The sequence below is a fragment of the Ranitomeya imitator genome, chromosome 6 (genome assembly GCF_032444005.1).
Source record: "Ranitomeya imitator isolate aRanImi1 chromosome 6, aRanImi1.pri, whole genome shotgun sequence".
Taxonomy (NCBI): Eukaryota; Metazoa; Chordata; class Amphibia; order Anura; family Dendrobatidae; genus Ranitomeya; species Ranitomeya imitator.
In genome coordinates, this window is record NC_091287.1 from 115,778,092 (window position 1) to 115,796,399 (window position 18,308).

An 18,308-nucleotide genomic window follows, 5' to 3' on the forward strand; every position below is an offset into this window, starting at 1 on the left:
TTCTCGCTACGCCATTTAGCGGTCAGGTTAATCCTTTGTTTTTATTGATAGATCGGGCGATTCTGAATGCGTCAATATCAAATATGTGTATGTTTGATTTTTTTAAAATTGTTTTATTTTGATTGGGGCGAAAGGGGGGTGATTTGAACTTTTATATATTTTTTATTTTTTTTATATTTTTAATCACTTTTTTTTAAAATTTTGGCATGCTTCAATAGCCTCCATAGGAGGCTAGAATCAAGCACAACTCGATCGCCTCTGCTACATAGAGGTGAAGCACAGATCACCTCTATGTAGCAGAAATGCAAGGTTGCTTTGAACGCCAACCACAGGGTGGCGCTCAAAGCAATCGGCCATCAACAACCATAGAGGTCTCAAGGAGACCTCTGGTTGTTATGGCAATGCACTGCTGACCCCCGATCATGTGACGGGGGTCAGCAGTGCGAGCATTTCAGGCCGCGCGGCCGGGAGCGCTAGTTAAATGCCGCTGTCAGCGCTTAATTGCGGCATTTAACTAGTTAATGGGCGCGGGCGGATCGCGATTCCGCTCGCGCTCATTGCCCACACATGTCAGCTGTACAAAACAGCTGACATGTCGCGGCTTTGAAGTGGGCTCACCACCGGAGCCCGCCTCAAAGCAGGGTATCTGCCAGCTGACGTACTATTCCGTCAGCTGGCAGAAAGGGGTTAAGGAAGAGAGTGTTTACACTCGCGAAACGTGCATCAGGTTTGAGGTCACATCGTGGACAAGAGGAGACACAATATGGGTAATTAAGGCTACTTTCACACTAGCGTTTTTCTCCGGGCGTCGAAAAGCGTCGTTTGGCAAAAAAACGCATCCAGCAAAATCTCCCGACGGATGCGTTTTTTTCCCATAGACTTGCATTACAGACGCATTTCGACGCATTGACCTGCGTTGTGTACGTTTTTGTACGGATGCATCGGAATGCGCAGACACGTCGTCTGGAAAAAACGTTGAGTGTAACGTTTTTTGTTTGCGCAGCAAAAACGTGTCGCGACGCTTCCTTATTAATGCGTCTTTGTCTATAATGGCGGGCTATGAGCGACGGATGCGTCGGAACACGTTTTTTGACGGAATGCAGCGCTGCAATGCGTTTTTTTACACTGGGCATGCTCAGAAGCTGAATTTGTAGTCAATTTCACCAGACATCACCAAACCTATATAAACCAGGCCTGAGCCTTAAACCACAGATGCCAAAAACTGAAGCACTGAAGACACAAGAAGCCAGCCTGCCTGCCTGCCAGCCAACATCTCCACAACCAGTGCCAGAAGCCCAGCCAGCCTGCCTGCCAACCAGCCAGCGTCTGCCCAGCTTGCCATCCGGTGCCAAGCCTTCTGCATCATTCCAGCGTGAGTATACATACTGCCATTTTTTCGTGTGTGTGTGTTTTTTGTGTGTGTGCATGTGTTTGTGACGTACAGAATACAGTCAGAGCTATACCAGAGCTAAAACCTGAACCAGAGCTAAAACCCGAATACAGCCAGAGGCCTGACATCGTACTGCACCAGCCACCGTCCTCCAAGAGTCCTGCTCCAGCCTGAGGCCTGCCCTTGTGAATCCAGTCAGCTGAGCTCCAGCCTGATTGCTTCCATTTTTGCGTGTGTGTGTGTGTGTCTGTTTGTGCCTTGTGCTTTTAGCTGGCTGTGTTATATTGTGTGTGTGCATGTGTTTGTGTTTGCGTACGGACGTGTTTTTTGGTGTGTTTGTGCGTTTTGCCTGCACATATGTCCTTTCGTGCATGTGTCTGTGTGTGCATGCGTCCATGCGCGTGTAATTTTTTTTTTTAGTTTTTTTTACTGTGATATATTTACCAAGTTGTGAGATTTGTGCAGCCTGTGATTAGTTTGACGGCGTGTGTCAGCATGTGTCAAGCGTGTGTGAGCTTTATATTAAAATATATATTTTGTGTTTTTTTTGTGTAATTAATTTCCATGTGATGTACTTGTATTTCAAATAAAGAGCAGTATCGCTCCTATTGTGCTGATAACACACTAAAAAAATTTAAAAACAAAAAAAAATTAATAAAAAGGTAAATTTGTAAATGGTGTAGGTACAAATGTACACACAGGGTAAACTTGTGTTGTTGCTGGGTTATTTTTGTAAGAAGGGAAATTAAATCTGGTTCATTTGGATCTTTTAAGATCACATATACATTTTTAAATGGTGTGTAGGCTTTTAAAGTTTACTTTTTTTTTTTCTTTTTTTTTGGTGGGGGTGGGGGTTGTTGGTTTTAAAGGTAACACATACAATACCATTATGGAGTTCCGCTCTGGAGGGCCTTTTATTTTTTGGGGCGTTTTTTATCTCCAAACTTGAACATTGCTCTGAGAATGCCAGCAGGGTGGTTATGACATCATTTAAATTTTGGACTGTGGTGGTTTGTTTCTAACAGTATTAACTTGTTAATACTTGCAGAGCCACTTTGGACCAGTGACGAGGCCCACCCACCCAGGATCACCGCCAAACAGGGACCACAGCCCCCCGGAAGGGACCCCCGGGACCACAGCCGCTTTGACGATGTAAGTATAAAGTCCCCACAACTACAGCTTCAACTTGAATGTGTATACTAGATTACAAGGGATTTTATACTTGCAGAGCCAACTGGGACAGAGACATGTCGAGAACAATGTCTTCTTCTGAGAGCCCTTCTCCACAGCGGGAGCGTGTTGTGGTAATTATCGATGTTTACATATGTTGTAGCTGCACGTATACATGTTTTCTTACCACTATATGCCTTTATTCTTTTTCACAGGAAGCTGAATCTGCTGAGGGACTCTCAGAAGAAGACGAGAGGGGTGAAGAGACCCAAGGAGAGGGCGCACAGAGTGTAAGTGTTGTTGACACAGCTTCACGCATCACTGATCAACCAACACATAAAAACCATAACATAAATAACAGTACACATACATCAGATGCAAAACTTTAGCGTAATTCTTTGTAATGTTTTCCAGTCTGCTGCACGGCAAGAGACTCCCCGCCGCTCCCGGAGCCGACGTAGTCGTGGCCGTGGTCGCCGTCAGGTGTGTGTTTTTGTTTTCATTTTACGTCACTTACAATATCTTTTGTAATCTGTGTAGTAATGTTCTTTGTATGTTTTTTTATAAATATCAACAGCGCGCTGCCGATTCGGACACAGAGGACATGATGGACATAGATGTTGATCGTCTAATTGAGGAGGTCCGTGAACGGCAGCCGCTCTGGCACATGGGTGACTGCCGCCATGCAGACACATATGTGACACGTCGGCTTTGGGAGGAAGTATGCCATAATGTTCTGCCAAGGTGGGAGGATCTTGATCCAAGCCAGCAGAATAAAGAATGTAAGTATGAACTTTACAGTTATGTTTTGAACAGAATGTAATGCGTTATAACTAGGGTTGAGCGAAACGGGTCAAACATTTTCAAAAGTCGCCGACTTTTAACAAAGTCGGGTTTCATGAAACCCGATCCGACCCCTGTGCGGGGTCGGCCATGCGGTACGCGACTTTCGCGCCAAAGTCGCGTTTCAATGACGCGAAAAGCGCCATTTCTCAGCCAATGAAGGTAAACGCAGAGTGTGGGCAGTGTGATGACATAGGTCCTGGTCCCCACCATCTTAGAGAAGGGCATTGCAGTGATTGGCTTGCTGTCCGCGGCGTCACAGGGGCTATAAAGGGGCGTTCCCGCCGACCGCCATGTTACTGCTGCTGATCTGAGCCTAGGGAGAGGTTGCTGCCGCTTCGTCAGAAGCAGGGATAGCGTTAGGCAGGGTCCATTAACCACCAAACCGCTTGTGCTGTAGCGATTTCCACTGCCCAACACCACCTACATTTTTTTTTTTTTCCCTCAGCGCTGTAGCTCATTGGGCTGCCCTAGAAGGCTCCCTGATAGCTGCATTGCTGTGTGTACGCCGCTGTGCAAACCAACAGCTTTTTTTCAAAGCACAAATCCTCTTGTTCCTTCCTTTCTGCACAGCTATCTTGTTTGTTTGTCCACACTTTTTATTTAATTTGTGCATCAGTCCACTCCTTATTGCTGCCTGCCATACCTGGCTGAGATTACTGCAGGGAGATAGTAATTGAAGGACAGTTCCTTTTTTTTTTTTTTTTTTTTTTTTTTTTGTGGGAGATTAAGATTGGCATTTCTGCTAGAGTGCCATCCCTGTCTGTGTCATCTCTCACTCAGTGGGCCATAGAAAGCCTATTTATTTTTTTGCTTGATTTGGGTTCTAAAATCTACCTGAAAAAATCACTACATCAATCAGTGGGAGAAAAATATTGGCCTCAGGGCTTGTGTGCCACTCCTTACTCCTGTGTGTGCCATCTCTCAGTGGGCCATAGAAAGCCTATTTATTTTTTTGCTTGATTTGGGTTCCAAAATCTACCTGAAAAAATCAATAAATCAATCAGTGGGAGATTAATATTGGCCTCTGGGCTTGTGTGCCAGTCCTGAGCGTGCCATCTCTCTCACAAATAGTGGGCCATAGAAAGCCTATTTATTATTTTTTTTATTGGGTTTATAAATTTTCCCTGGAAAAAAAAAAAAAAAAAGTGGGAGATAAATATTGGCCTCTGGGCTTGTGTGCCACTCCTGACTCCTGTGTGTGTCCTCTCTCACTCACTGGGCCCTAGAAAGGCTATTTTATGTTTTATTTGTTTTCTAAATTCTCCCTGAAAAAATCATTTCATTTTATTTGGTTTATAAATTCTTCCTTAAAAAATCATTTTTTTTTTTTCTAAAGTCTCCTTTGTAAAAAAAAAAAAAAACACAAATCAGTGGGAGATTAATCTTTACATTTGCGCTTCAGTGACAGTCCTGCGTGTGTGGCATCTCTCTCATTTGTTGCCACCAACAACAGAGTGTGTAACATTGTGCCTGATTTTCGTTGTGGTCTCACCCACCTGTAAAGGGGTAGCTAAATCATACTGAAGTTATAGCTCACCGTGAAAGTTGTGTGACAGCAACAAATACCGTTAGTTTGGTAACGTTTTTAAAACAATGAGGAAGTCTGGTGGAAGAGGTCGTGGCCGGGGGCATTCATTGTCAGCTGGTAATGAGGGTAGTGGTAGTGGTGGAGCATCAGCTGTTCGTGGGAAAAAAAATATTGCACCTAAGTCTGGAGCTGTGGAGCCAGGTTCGTCGTCTGGCTACACAAGGCCTCGAACGCTCCCTTTTCTGGGAGTAGGAAAACCGCTTTTAAAGCCGGAGCAGCAAGAGCAAGTTTTGGCTTATCTTGCTGACTCAGCCTCTAGCTCTTTTGCCTCCTCTCGTGAAACTGGTAAAAGTAAAAGCAGCGCGTCGTTAGTGGATGTTCACGGTCAGGGACAAGTCGCTTCCTTGTCCTCTTCAGCAAAAACAACAACAGAGAAGAATGCAGCAGGCGACACAACGGGTTAGGCCGCCGTCACACATGCGAGTTTTACGGACGTAAGAGCGCAGAATCTACGTCCGTAAAACTCGCAAAAAATACGGCACAATTATTCTCTATGCCCCTGCTCCTATTTGCCGTATTTTACTGATCAGTATTATACGGCTTTCTACGGCCGTACAAAATCGCAGCATGCTGCGTTTGTCACCGTACTGCGCAAGAAATACGCCAATGAAAGTCTATGGAAGCGTGAAAAATACGGATTACACACGGACAAGCAGTGTGACTTGCGAGAAATACGCAGCGCTGTTAGAGAGAAAAGCCGGTAATTCAGTGCGGTGTACAGTAAAATCACACTGACAGCTTACAGTAGAATAGGTAGAATAAATGTGTACACATAGAATAGGTATATATATATATATATATATATATATATATATATATATATATATATATATATATATATGTCAGTGAGACACATATATGTATATATATTAATATTTATTCCAGCGCTAGACAGCTTGAAAGCCGGTAATTCAATTACCGGCTCTTTCCTTCTCCTTCCTAAAACCCCACATGATTTGAGACATGGTTTACATACAGTAAACCATGTCTTCTCTCCATTTTTTTTGCAGATTCCACACTACTAATGTCAGTAGTGTGTATCTGCAAAATTTGGCCGTTCTAGCTCTTAAAATAAAGGGTTAAATGGCGGAAAAAATTGGCGTGGGCTCCCGCGCAATTTTCTCCGCCAGAGTAGTAAAGCCAGTGACTGAGGGCAGATATTAATAGCCTGGAGAGGGTCCACGGTTATTGGGCCCCCCCCTGGCTAAAAATATCTGCCCCCAGCCACCCCAGAAAAGGCACATCTGGAAGATGCGCCTATTCTGGCACTTGGCCACTCTCTTCCCATTCCCATTCCCGTGTAGCGGTGGGATATGGGGTAATGAAGGGTTAATGCCACCTTGCTATTGTAAGGTGACATTAAGCCTAATTAATAATGGAGAGGCGTCAATTATGACACCTATCCATTATTAATCCAATACTAGTAAAGGGTTAAATAAAACACAAACACATTTTTTAAAATTATTTTAATGAAATAAAAACAATGGTTGTTGCAGTATTTTATTCAACGCCCAATCCAGTCACTGAAGACCCTCGTTCTGTGAGTAAAAAAACATAATAAACCAACAATATACTTACCCTCCGCAGATCTGTAACGTCCAACGATGTAAATCCTTCTGAAGGGGTTAAAACATTTTGCAGCAAGGAGCTGTGCTAATGCAGGCTGCTCCTCGCTGCAAAACCCCAGGGAATGAGGCTAAAAATAGATCAATGATCTATATTTAGCTTCATTTGCGGTGAGGCGCCCTCTGCTGGCTGTTCATAGATCGTGGGAAATTACCTAGAAAGCTCCCTGGCTGCAGTACGGATGCCATACGGATTACATACGGAGGATGCCATGCGCAAAAAACGCTGACACACCCTGCCTACGGAGGAGCTACGGACCACTTTTTTCGGGACTTTTCAGCGTATTACGGCGGTAATATACGGACCGTATTGTTTTACGCTGTGTGTGACGCCGGCCTTACTCCATGGAGCTCTTTACACATACCGTCCCTGGCTTAGAAAGTGAAGCAGTTAACAGTCCATGCCCATTACAGGTTGAATCTGACATGGAGTGCACTGATGCACAGCCACAGCCAGACTACTATGCTGGTCCTTTGACTCAGACCACAACATTGCCCTCGCAGGGTGCTGATCAAGAATCAGACCCTGATGAGACTATGTTGCCCCATCACGAACGCTATACCACCGACCGACAAGGTGAAACAGACGAAGTTGCACACGAGCTACAAGAAGAGGTAATAGATGACCCAGTTCTTGACCCCGATTGGCAGCCATTGGGGGAACAGGGTGCAGGCGGCAGCAGTTCTGAAGCGGAGGAGGAGGCATCAACATCGCAACAGGTTCAATCTGCCGGGCCCGTATCTTGCCCAAAACGCGTGGCAAAGTCAAAACCTGTTGGAGGACAGCGTGGCCATCCGGTTAAAGCTCAGTCTGCAATGCCTGAAAAGGTATCCGATGCTAGAAAGAGTGCAGTCTGGCATTTTTTTAAACAACATCCAATTGATCAGCGCAAAGTCATCTGTCAAAAATGTTCAACTACCTTAAGCAGAGGGCAGAATCTGAAAAGTCTCAATACAAGTTGCATGCATAGACATTTAACCACCATGCATTTGCAAGCTTGGACTAACTACCAAACGTCCCTTAAGGTTGTAGCACCCTCGGCCAATGAAGCTAGTCATCAACGCAACATCCCTTCCGGCAGTGTAGGGCCACCATTTTCTGCACCACCTGCAGTATCTGTGCAGGTTTCTTTGCCAGGCCAAAGAAGTCAGGGTCAGGGAATCACCAGTTTCGTAGTAGGAAACACTGCATCTAGGGCACCGGCGGCAACAATACCATCTCCCACCGTCTCTCAGTCTGCCATGTCCACCGGCACCCCCGCTAGTTCCACGATCTCCAGCTCTCCAGTCCAGCTCACCCTACATGAGACTATGGTTAGAAAAAGGAAGTACTTAGCCTCGCATCCGCGTACACAGGGTTTGAACGCCCACATAGCTAGACTAATCTCGTTAGAGATGATGCCCTACCGGTTAGTTGAAAGCGAAGCTTTCAAAGCCCTGATGGACTACGCTGTACCACGCTACGAGCTACCCAGTCGACACTTTTTTTCCAGAAAAGCCATCCCAGCCCTCCACCAGCATGTTAAAGAGCGCATCGTCCATGCACTCAGGCAATCTGTGAGCACAAAGGTGCACCTGACAACAGATGCATGGACCAGTAGGCATGGCCAGGGACGTTACGTGTCCATCACGGCACACTGGGTAAATGTGGTGGATGCAGGGTCCACAGGGGACAGCAAGTTTGGGACAGTTCTGCCTAGCCCACGGTCTAGGAAACAGTTGGCTGTAGCCATTCGCACCCCCTCCTCCTTCTCCTCGTCCTCCTGCAGAAGCGAGACCTTGTCCACAGACCGCAGTCGCACAACCACTCCATCCGCAGCTGCCACTGTTGCACACCAGGTCTCCCATTATGGGGCAGCTACTGGCAAACGTCAGCAGGCTGTATTGGCTATGAAGTGTTTGGGTGACAACAGACACACCGCTGAAGTTCTGTCCGAGTTCTTGCAGAAAGAAACGCAGTCGTGGCTGGGCACTGTAGATCTTGAGGCAGGCAAGGTAGTGAGTGATAACGGAAGGAATTTCATGGCAGCCATCTCCATTTCCCAACTGAAACACATTCCTTGACTGGCTCACACCTTAAACCTGGTGGTGCAGTGCTTCCTGAAAAGTTATCCGGGGTTATCCGACCTGCTCCTCAAAGTGCGTGGACTTTGCTCACATATCCGCCGTTCGTCCGTACACTCCAGCCGTATGCAGACCTATCAGCATTCTTTGAACCTTCCCCAGCATCGCCTAATCATAGACGTTGCAACAAGGTGGAACTCAACACTGCACATGCTTCAGAGACTGTGTGAACAGAGGCGGGCTGTTATGTTTTTGTGGGAGGATACACATACACGGGCAGGCAGTAGGATGGCAGACATGGAGTTGTCAGGTGTGCAGTGGTCGAAGATTCAAGACATGTGTCAAGTCCTTCAGTGTTTTGAGGAATGCACACGGCTGGTTAGTGCAGACAACGCCATAATAAGCATGAGCATCCCCCTAATGCGTCTGCTGATGCAAAGTTTGATGCACATAAAGGATCAGGCGTCTGCAGCTGAGGAAGAGGAAAGCCTTGATGACAGTCAGCCATTGTCTGGCCAGGGCAGTGTACAGGACGAGGTAGCGGGCGAAGAGGAGGAGGAGGACGAGGAGGATGATGGGGATGATTATATTTTTAATGAGGAAGCTTTTCCGGGGCCAGTGGAAATTGTTGGCGCGGCAAGGCCGGGTTCAGGTTTTTGGAGGGACACAAGTGACGTGGATTTGCCTGAAACTGCCCCTCAACCAAGCACAACCACAGATTTGAGAACTGGAACTTTGGCCCACATGGCGGATTATGCCTTACGTATCCTCAAAATGGACACACGCATAACAAAAATGATGAACGATGACGATTACTGGTTGGCCTGCCTCCTTGATCCTCGCTATAAAGGCAAATTGCAAAATATAATGCCACATGAGAACTTGGAACTAATATTAGCAACCAAACAATCAACTCTTGTTGACCGTTTGCTTCTGGCATTCCCTGCACACAGCGCCCGTGATCGTTCTAACACGAGCTGCAGGGGCCAGCAGACCAGAGGTGTTAGAGGGGCAGAAATCAGAAGTGTCGTTGGCCAGAGGGGTTTTCTGACCAGGTTGTGGAGTGATTTTGCTATGACCGCAGACAGGACAGGTACTGCAGCATCAATTCAAAGTGACAGGAGACAACATTTGTCCAGTATGGTTACTAACTATTTTTCATCCCTTATCGACGTTCTCCCTCAACCATCATTCCCATTTGATTACTGGGCATCAAAATTAGACACCTGGCCAGAATTGGCAGAATATGCATTGCAGGAGCTTGCTTGCCCGGCAGCTAGTGTCCTATCAGAAAGAGTATTCAGTGCTGCAGGTTCAATACTAACAGAAAAAAGGACTCGTCTGGCTACCCAAAATGTAGATGATCTAACCTTCATTAAAATGAACCACAACTGGATTTCGAAATCTTTTGCCCCACCTTGCCCGGGTGACACCTAGCTTTCCTATGTAAAGGTCTTGCCTGTGGACTATTCTGAACGACTTTTCCAATCTCGTAATTTGCAGCACCTGATTGTCCAGCATCCGACATGTTAACACCTCCCTAAATGGCCAAAGTCCCCACACGGGGCCGTGGTATCGCCACTTGGCGCCAGCACCCGTGAGAGTACTGTTTGTCTGAAGAGGTGGGTGTGCCCGCTTTTGGTCGACGGCACTGCCACTAGGTCCCTCATAGTACAATAAAGTGTCTGGCGGTGGTGGTGCGCACCCAACGTCAGACACACCGTTGTAATATGAGGGGCCCTGGACCTGTACCGCCGGCCACAAGACAGTCCCCCCCCAGCTCAAACAGTGCTCTACCACTTGCAAAATTTTCTCTCACAGCTCCACCAATGTTTAGTCTATGCGCTGACATCCTTCAATGCCTGGCACTGTCAATACCATTGTATTGACATTTTTCTTATGTTAGGCCTTCGAAGCCTGTCTGCGGTCCCTCCTTCCACTAGGCCTCCACTGACCTGTCTACTGCTGCCCGTGTACCCCTTGAACCCACATCAGAAAATATAAAAATAAGTATTTTGCTTATAAAAAAGAAAATACTGGAGAGATATCAAATGCAGACATTTTAACATTAAAAACAAACACATACAACAAAAATCTGGTACAGTACTAAAAATGGCCACCAGCTACAATAACTTTCTCCTGCAAGTAGTTAACAAAGTTTTTTTCAATTTAAAACACAGATATGGCATCCACCGAGTGTTGTCCTGTCGCGTCTTCTTTATATTATTGCCAAGAAGATGCAAAACAATGAAAATAATAAAATCATTATTTACCAAAAAAATAGAGTAAGTCAAAACCACATTGCAAATAAACATTCATTACAAATAAAGAAGCAGGGCGCGTCCGAGGGTGAGTATATACCTAATAAGAATATAATCACCCTCGGACGCGCCCTGCTTCTTTCCGACAGCCTTCCTTCCTAAGAATCAGCCCTTCCGTGGTATAGAGAGAGGGTTTGTTACACTCCAAGGTGTTCCCCAGGTTGCCTTTCCTGAGCTTCGATCTTCATGCTCTCGTTTAGTAGTTGTCGGAAAGTAGGCTGCATTAGGCCTACAAATTGGGTATGGGGTGGAGAGAGATGGTGTGTTACACTCCAAGGTGTTCCCCAGGTTTCCTTGACATTGCTTCGGTCTTCCGACTCTCGTTTAGTAGTTGTAGAAAACTACACTGCATTAGGCCTACAAAATGGGTATCGGGTGGAGAGAGATGGTGTGTTCCACTCCAAGGTGTTCCCCAGGTTGCCTTTCCTGAGCTTCGATCTTCCGGCTCTCGTTTAGTAGTTGTTGGAAACTACACTGCATTAGGCCTACAAATTGGGTATGGGGTGTAGAGAGATGGTGTGTTCCACTCCAAGGTGTTCCCCAGGTTTCCTCGCCAATGCTTCGATCTTCATGCTCTCGTTTAGTAGTTGTTGGAAACTACACTGCATTAGGCCTACAAATTGGGTATGGGGTGTAGAGAGATGGTGTGTTCCACTCCAAGGTGTTCTCCAGGTTGCCTTTCCTGAGCTTCGATCTTCCGGCTCTCGTTTAGTAGTTGTTGGAAACTACACTGCATTAGGCCTACAAATTGGGTATGGGGTGTAGAGAGATGGTGTGTTCCACTCCAAGGTGTTCTCCAGGTTGCCTTTCCTGAGCTTCGATCTTCCGGCTCTCGTTTAGTAGTTGTTGGAAACTACACTGCATTAGGCCTACAAATTGGGTATGGGGTGTAGAGAGATGGTGTGTTCCACTCCAAGGTGTTCTCCAGGTTGCCTTTCCTGAACTTCTATCTTCAGGCTCTCATTAAATTGTGGTTAAACGGAACAACTGCATTTGGCGTACTAGTTGGTTTGGGGCCTACTATCGGTGTCTGCCACTCCTTGCTGTTCTCCTGGTTTCCTGTCCTGAAATTCCATTTTCAGGCGCTCGTTAAGTAGTTGTTAATGTTAGACTGCATTTGGCCTACTAGTTGGGTTGGGGCCTACTATCGGTGTCTGCCACTCCTTGCTGTTCTCCTCCACTGAACAAAGCTGTGCCGCCTGTTTACTACGGTTGCCAATTTTGAACTGCATTTCGACTACTTACTGATTTGGGCCTACTCTCTGTGTCAGCCTCTCATTCCAGTTGTCCTCCACTGCAATGCCCCCTGGTTATTCCTGTGTTACCAATTTTGAACTGCATTTAGCCAACTTTATTCTTTGGGCCTATATCTGTGTTTCCTCCTCATCCTGCCCATTGCCCAGCCAGTGATAGATGAGTCTGCTGGTACATTGACCCATAACGCAACATTCCCCGTGCACGCTACACAACAACATTGTGACCCTGCTGAAAGTCAGGTTGCTCTTCCCGCATACCATACCACCTTACACGGGGACAAACAGGAAGGTGCAGATGAAAGTGCAGGTTCCTTCATCAGGTGGGGGGAGGAATACTAGTTGGCGACGTCACTGGCACAGGGACTCTCATAGTACGCAAAAGTGTTGCTGCCGGTGGGAGGCGCCCCCGCCGTGCAAACACACCGCTGTACTTTGAGGGGCCCTGTGCCAATGCCAACGAGTGGGCCCCCCCTGCTTGCTCAGGTTCACAGCACTTGCAAAGTTGAAATACTTACCTCTCCCTGCTCCACTGCCGTGACGTGGTCCAGATTTCCTGGGGCCACTAATTACTTGAACCAGCCCTACCCACCACAACTTTAGCCAAATGACCCCCAATTTCAAATGCCTTCCAATTATTATAAGGTAAATTACGCTTGACAAGCTTCATTAAGAAGAATGGATGGTTTTGACATTAAAATGGGCACTCTAGGTGTTTTCCTGGCCCCCACTCACTGCCGACTATGCTGCCCTATTGACTTGCATTGGGTTTCGTGTTTCGGTCGATCCCGACTTTACGTCATAATCAGCCGATTTCACTCGACCCGACTTTTGAGGTAGTCGGGTTTCGCGAAACCCGGCTCGACTCTAAAAAGGTCAAGGTCGCTCAACTCTAGTTATAACTTACTTGATTGTATTCTTGTCTTTTATAGGTGAAAGGGTTAGGAAGCGGTGGCGGTCACTGAGAGATCGCTACAAGAGGGAGTTCAACATGGAGATGCAGGCACCAAGTGGCTCAGGACGCCGAAGAAGGACTAGATATAAACATGGGCCGGCCCTGTCCTTCCTACGTGAGAGCATGCTGCAAAGAGTGTAAGTATTCAACAGGCCATCGAATGACCAATTGAACTTGTTTGGTTTCAGTCAGGGCTTTGTCTCTAATCAATATTAATTGTTTTTTTTGGCTTTTTCACAGTACCTTCTCCAGCCACCGTGCGCCTGCAACAACCTCGGACCCCTCTGTAGCGATCTCTCAGGAGTCCGTCACCGAGGGCCACGTCGGTAGGACACATCCCTCTGACCCCTCAGCTGTCCCTTACGGTACCTCTGCCCCATCCACATCCACAACCACCAGCAGTGGAGCAGCATCGCATCCCTCTGTACTTGTATCTGCTGGTAGCGTTCCCTTTACCACACCCCTCTGATCCTGCCACCTCTATACCACTGTTAGATTCGTGGCGGCAGCAACAGAGGGGTCCGGAAAGGAGCTATGCTCCTGAGTTCTTGCATCTGAATGCATCCTTTCAAAACTCGTTCAAGATTTTGGGAGAGCAAGTGACTGCTGGTTTCAGCATGGTGCAAGCACGCATTAGTGAAACCCACACTGAAACCAGCAGTCGCTTGGATAGGCTGCATTCAGATGTAAGTCAATTACTGGCCATTCTGTTTTTCCAATCAATGCTCAGGAGCATGGAAAAGCTATCTCTTGACCAACAGATGCAGGTAATGCACGAATGCCATACTGCTCTACTGCGGGTCATGACCCACACTCCCACACCTCCCCACACTGGCACTACAAATTTCCCACCGCAGTCCCAATACCAACCCCAGTCCCAATACCAACCCCAGTCCCAATACCAACCCCAGTACCAATACCAAACCCAGTCCCAATTCCCATTCCGGCCTCCAAGATCATTGTGTTCCCCAATGTTTTCCTCGACTGGCTTTCCTTCCCCATTTACTCTTCCTACCCCTAGCCCTACAACACCCTCCCCAGCTCAGGCTACAGCATTTTCTCCCCATCAATCCGCCCCACCAACACAGTCTTCACCTATCGACGTGGTCCTACAAGATAGCCCCTCAGGTGATATCTCCACCACACATTTTACAGATTTGTAAATGTTTTTGTTTGTCTGTCATCTGTTTACTTTTTGGTTTAAAAAAAGAAAAAAAATGGGTTACACCCAAAAAAATACTCAAAAAAATTGAGAATGTACAAATAAATAAAAAAAAAAAATGTACACTATTTCTACCAAACTCTACTCTAAAGTTTGACAATGTTTGTTAACTTACGTTTTTAAATAAATTTTTGTTTGGTTTAAAAAAAAAAAATTTGGTTATGGTTGATTCATTTGGTATGTTAATAATTGAAAATAAAAACACACCGCACGTGTGGACGTATAAACATTGGGTTTATTACACCGCATATACAAAAGTGTATTCTACTTGAAGTTGGTGGTAAATTCAACAAGAACTGAAATTAAAGTTCACACAATGTTATCTTGCCAGGGCACCATACCCACAGGTGAAACAAAATACTCGGCAAAGTCGTCCCTCATTCTGGTTACAGAACCGGCAGAACGTACAGAGCTGCTTTGGTAATTCCACAGGGTGGTCTCCAAATCCTCATCATCCACGGAAACGGGCTCCTTGGAAAGTACATAGTTATGGAGGACCACGCAGGCCTTCACAACCTCATCCACAGTTCGTATGTGCAGAGAAATGGCGGTGAGAAGTACGCGCCACTTTGCTGTAAGAATGCCGAATGCACACTCCACCACTCTACGTGCTCTAGTTAAGCGATAATTAAAAAATTTTTGGGTTCTGGTCAAGTTTCGGCTTGAGTACGGCTTGAGGAGGTGTGGAGACAACTGAAAGGCATCATCACCCACACAGACATACGGCATAGGTGGTCCTGTTGTTCCTGGGAGTGGTCTGGCAGGTGGAAAGTCGTATGTATCGCCATACAAACAACGGCCCATCAGTGACGTTTTGAACACTTGGGAGTCGTTGGACCGTCCATAGGCGCCAATGTCCACAGCCAGAAATTTGCAGTGGGCATCCGCTATGGCCATGAGTACGATAGAAAAGTACTTTTTGTAGCTGTAGTACTCAGAGCCTGTTCCTGACGGTTTTGCTATACGGATGTGTTTTCCGTCGATTGCCCCCAAGCAATTAGGGAAATTGCACACTTTTTCAAAATGTTCTGCACTCTGCAGCCAGATGTCCCTTGTTGGTTCTGGAATGTACTCCGTGTGCAAGGCATCCCATATCGCCAGGCAGGTCACTTTCACAATTCCGGAAATGGTCGATATTCCAAGTCGAAACTGGTAGTGTAGTGACGTTAGAGATTCTCCGATAGCCAAGAAGCTGTGAAAAAGCAAAAGAATAGTTAGAAAAGATTGTGAAGACAGGTAAAAAAATGTCATTTGAAAGCAATTTAAAGAAATATCTGTATTTTTATGAAACAAAATTACAACTGACACTTTTTTGTGGGGTCAGGATGTTGCTGTGGGCATAAAAACATCAAAATTTTTATATCTCGGCATACATGGGCCCATACACGGTAAATATTTACATGGTCCAGAAAATGCAACGCTGTGTACAGCGCCATATTTTGGGGACCATAGTATGTTGTTTTCTATTCGGTAAAATATGCTGGCATGGCATTACATATGAGCAATTTGGTTCCCCAAAAATTTACTTACCACAGGGTCACCGTCAGCCGCTCTGCCGGTGTTATGGCAGACCTCATGCGGGTGTCCTGCCTTTGGATGTCATCCACGACTTTTTCAAGCAACACATCAAAGTGGTCCTGCCTCATCCGAAGATAATTATAGAATTTCTCCGGGTTCTGCCGTAACTCCATGTACAGGGTAGAATAGACACCACGGGTCATCCGCAGTGCGTTAATGGGATGAATCCATAGTCTGCGACGTCGATGGTGACGCATCCACCGTCTTTCTGCTGCCGCCTCCTGATCCCGAACCATGATATCCAGGCGATTGGTTTCAAAAATCACATCGGTAACCACGCTCGCAAGCGTCCCAAGCACTCCTTTCATCTCTGCCACTTTCTCTAAACCCTTTCAAAGATGGGCTGTACAAACTGTCTATATACACTTTCCCATATTTTCCAGTAGCCAATCACCTACATGGACAATCCCCCCTGTAGGTGTTCAAAACGCATCCGTCTTAAAAACAGATGAAACGGACGGAAAAAATGGAAACAACGGATACAATGAATCCAGTTTTTCAACGGAACCGTCTAGCGTATCGCCGACGCATGCGTTGAAAAAATGGAAGCGTTGTATCCGTTTTCCTGTCTTTACAACGCATCCGTCAATGCGTCGCAACGACGCTTTTCGACGCCCGGAGAAAAACGCTAGTGTGAAAGTAGCCTTACCCTTGATTTATTGATGCATACCTTATGTTAGTTATGTCTGATACATTGAAATGGTTTTTAGTAATACATGCTAGCGCTAAACATGGCAATAGTTATAGGTGGAACTGATTCATCTTGGTACAAACAAGTGACTAATTGATTGTCCTACCTGTTTAAGTTACATTGCTTATGTGCATTGCTTTCTACACGTATATGTAATTATTTAGCATAATATGTTGTCCTGATCCACCCTGTGACTGTTACTCCTTTTTTGGGGATTACACTATTTTATCATATCCTACTATATGTATTTATTTAGTCTATGTGGTAAATATCTACCCTTAATAAATTATTTATATTTTGAGATACATTAAGACTCAAGTTTTCCTCATATTTAACCCCTTAGTGACAGAGCCAATTTGGTACTTAATGACCAGGCCAATTATTGCAATTCTGACCACTGTCACTTTATGAGGTTATAACTCTGGAACGCTTCAACGGATCCCGCTGATTCTGAGATTGTTTTTTCGTGACATATTGTACTTCATGTTAGTGGTAACATTTCTTCGATATTACTTGCGATTATTTATGAAAAAAATGGAAATATGGCGAAAATTTTTAACATTTTGCAATTTTCAAATTTTGTATATTTATGCCCTTAAATCAGAGAGATATGTCATGAAAAATAGTTAATAAATAACATTTCCCACATGTCTACTTTACATCCGCACAATTTTGGAAACAAAATTTTTTTTTGTTGGGGAGTTATAAGGGTTAAAAGTTGACCAGCAATTTCTCATTTTTACAACACCATTTTTTTTTAGGGACCACATCACATTTGAAGTCATTTTGAGGGGTCTATATGAAAGAAAATAACGAAGTGTGACACCATTCTAAAAACTACACCCCTCAAGGTTCTCAAAACCACATTCAAGAAGTTTATTAACCCTTTACGTGCTTCACAGGAACTGAAACAATGTGGAAGGAAAAAATGAACATTTAACTTTTTTTTGCAAACATCTTAATTCAGAACCATTTTTTTTATTTTCACAAGTGTAAAAACAGAAATGTAACCATAAATTTTGTTATGCAATTTCTCCTGAATACGCCAATACCCCATATGTGGGGGTAAACCACTGTTTGGGCGCACCGCAAAGCTTGGAAGTGAAGGAGAGCCGTTTGACTTTTTAAATGCAGAATTGGCTGAAATTGAGATCGGACGCCATGTCACATTTAGAGAGCCCCTGATGTACCTAAACAGTGGAAACTCCCCACAAGTGACACCATTTTGGAAACTAGACCCCTTAAGGAACTTATCTAGATGTGTGGTGAGCACTTTGAACCCCCAAGTGCTTCACAGAAGTTTATAACGTAGAGCCGTGAAAATAAAAAATCGCTTTTGTTTACACAAAAATGATCTTTTCGCCCACAAATTCTTATTTTCACAAGGGTAACAGGAGAAATTAGACCACAAAAGTTGTTGAGCAATTTCTCCTGAGTACGCTGATACCCAATATGTGGGGGTAAACAACTGTTAGGGCGCACCGCAGAGCTTGGAAGAGAAGGAGAGCCGTTTTACTTTTTCAATGTAGAATTGGCTGGAATTGAGATTGGACGCCATGTCGCGTTTGGAGAGCCCCTGATGTGCCTAAACAGTGGAAACCCCCC

At 45.3% G+C, this 18,308-nt stretch overlaps 1 protein-coding gene across 1 annotated transcript; it reads right to left on the bottom strand.

The window, feature by feature from the left end:
- Positions 1 to 14,743: 14,743 nt before the first annotated feature.
- On the bottom strand, positions 14,744 to 16,320 carry LOC138643319 (uncharacterized). Its single transcript, XM_069732248.1, has 2 exons — positions 15,965 to 16,320; positions 14,744 to 15,626 (listed from the first exon to the last, which is right to left on the bottom strand). The coding sequence occupies exons 1-2, from the start codon at positions 16,318 to 16,320 to the stop codon at positions 14,744 to 14,746; spliced, it is 1,239 nt and encodes a 412-aa protein (XP_069588349.1).
- Positions 16,321 to 18,308: the final 1,988 nt, after the last annotated feature.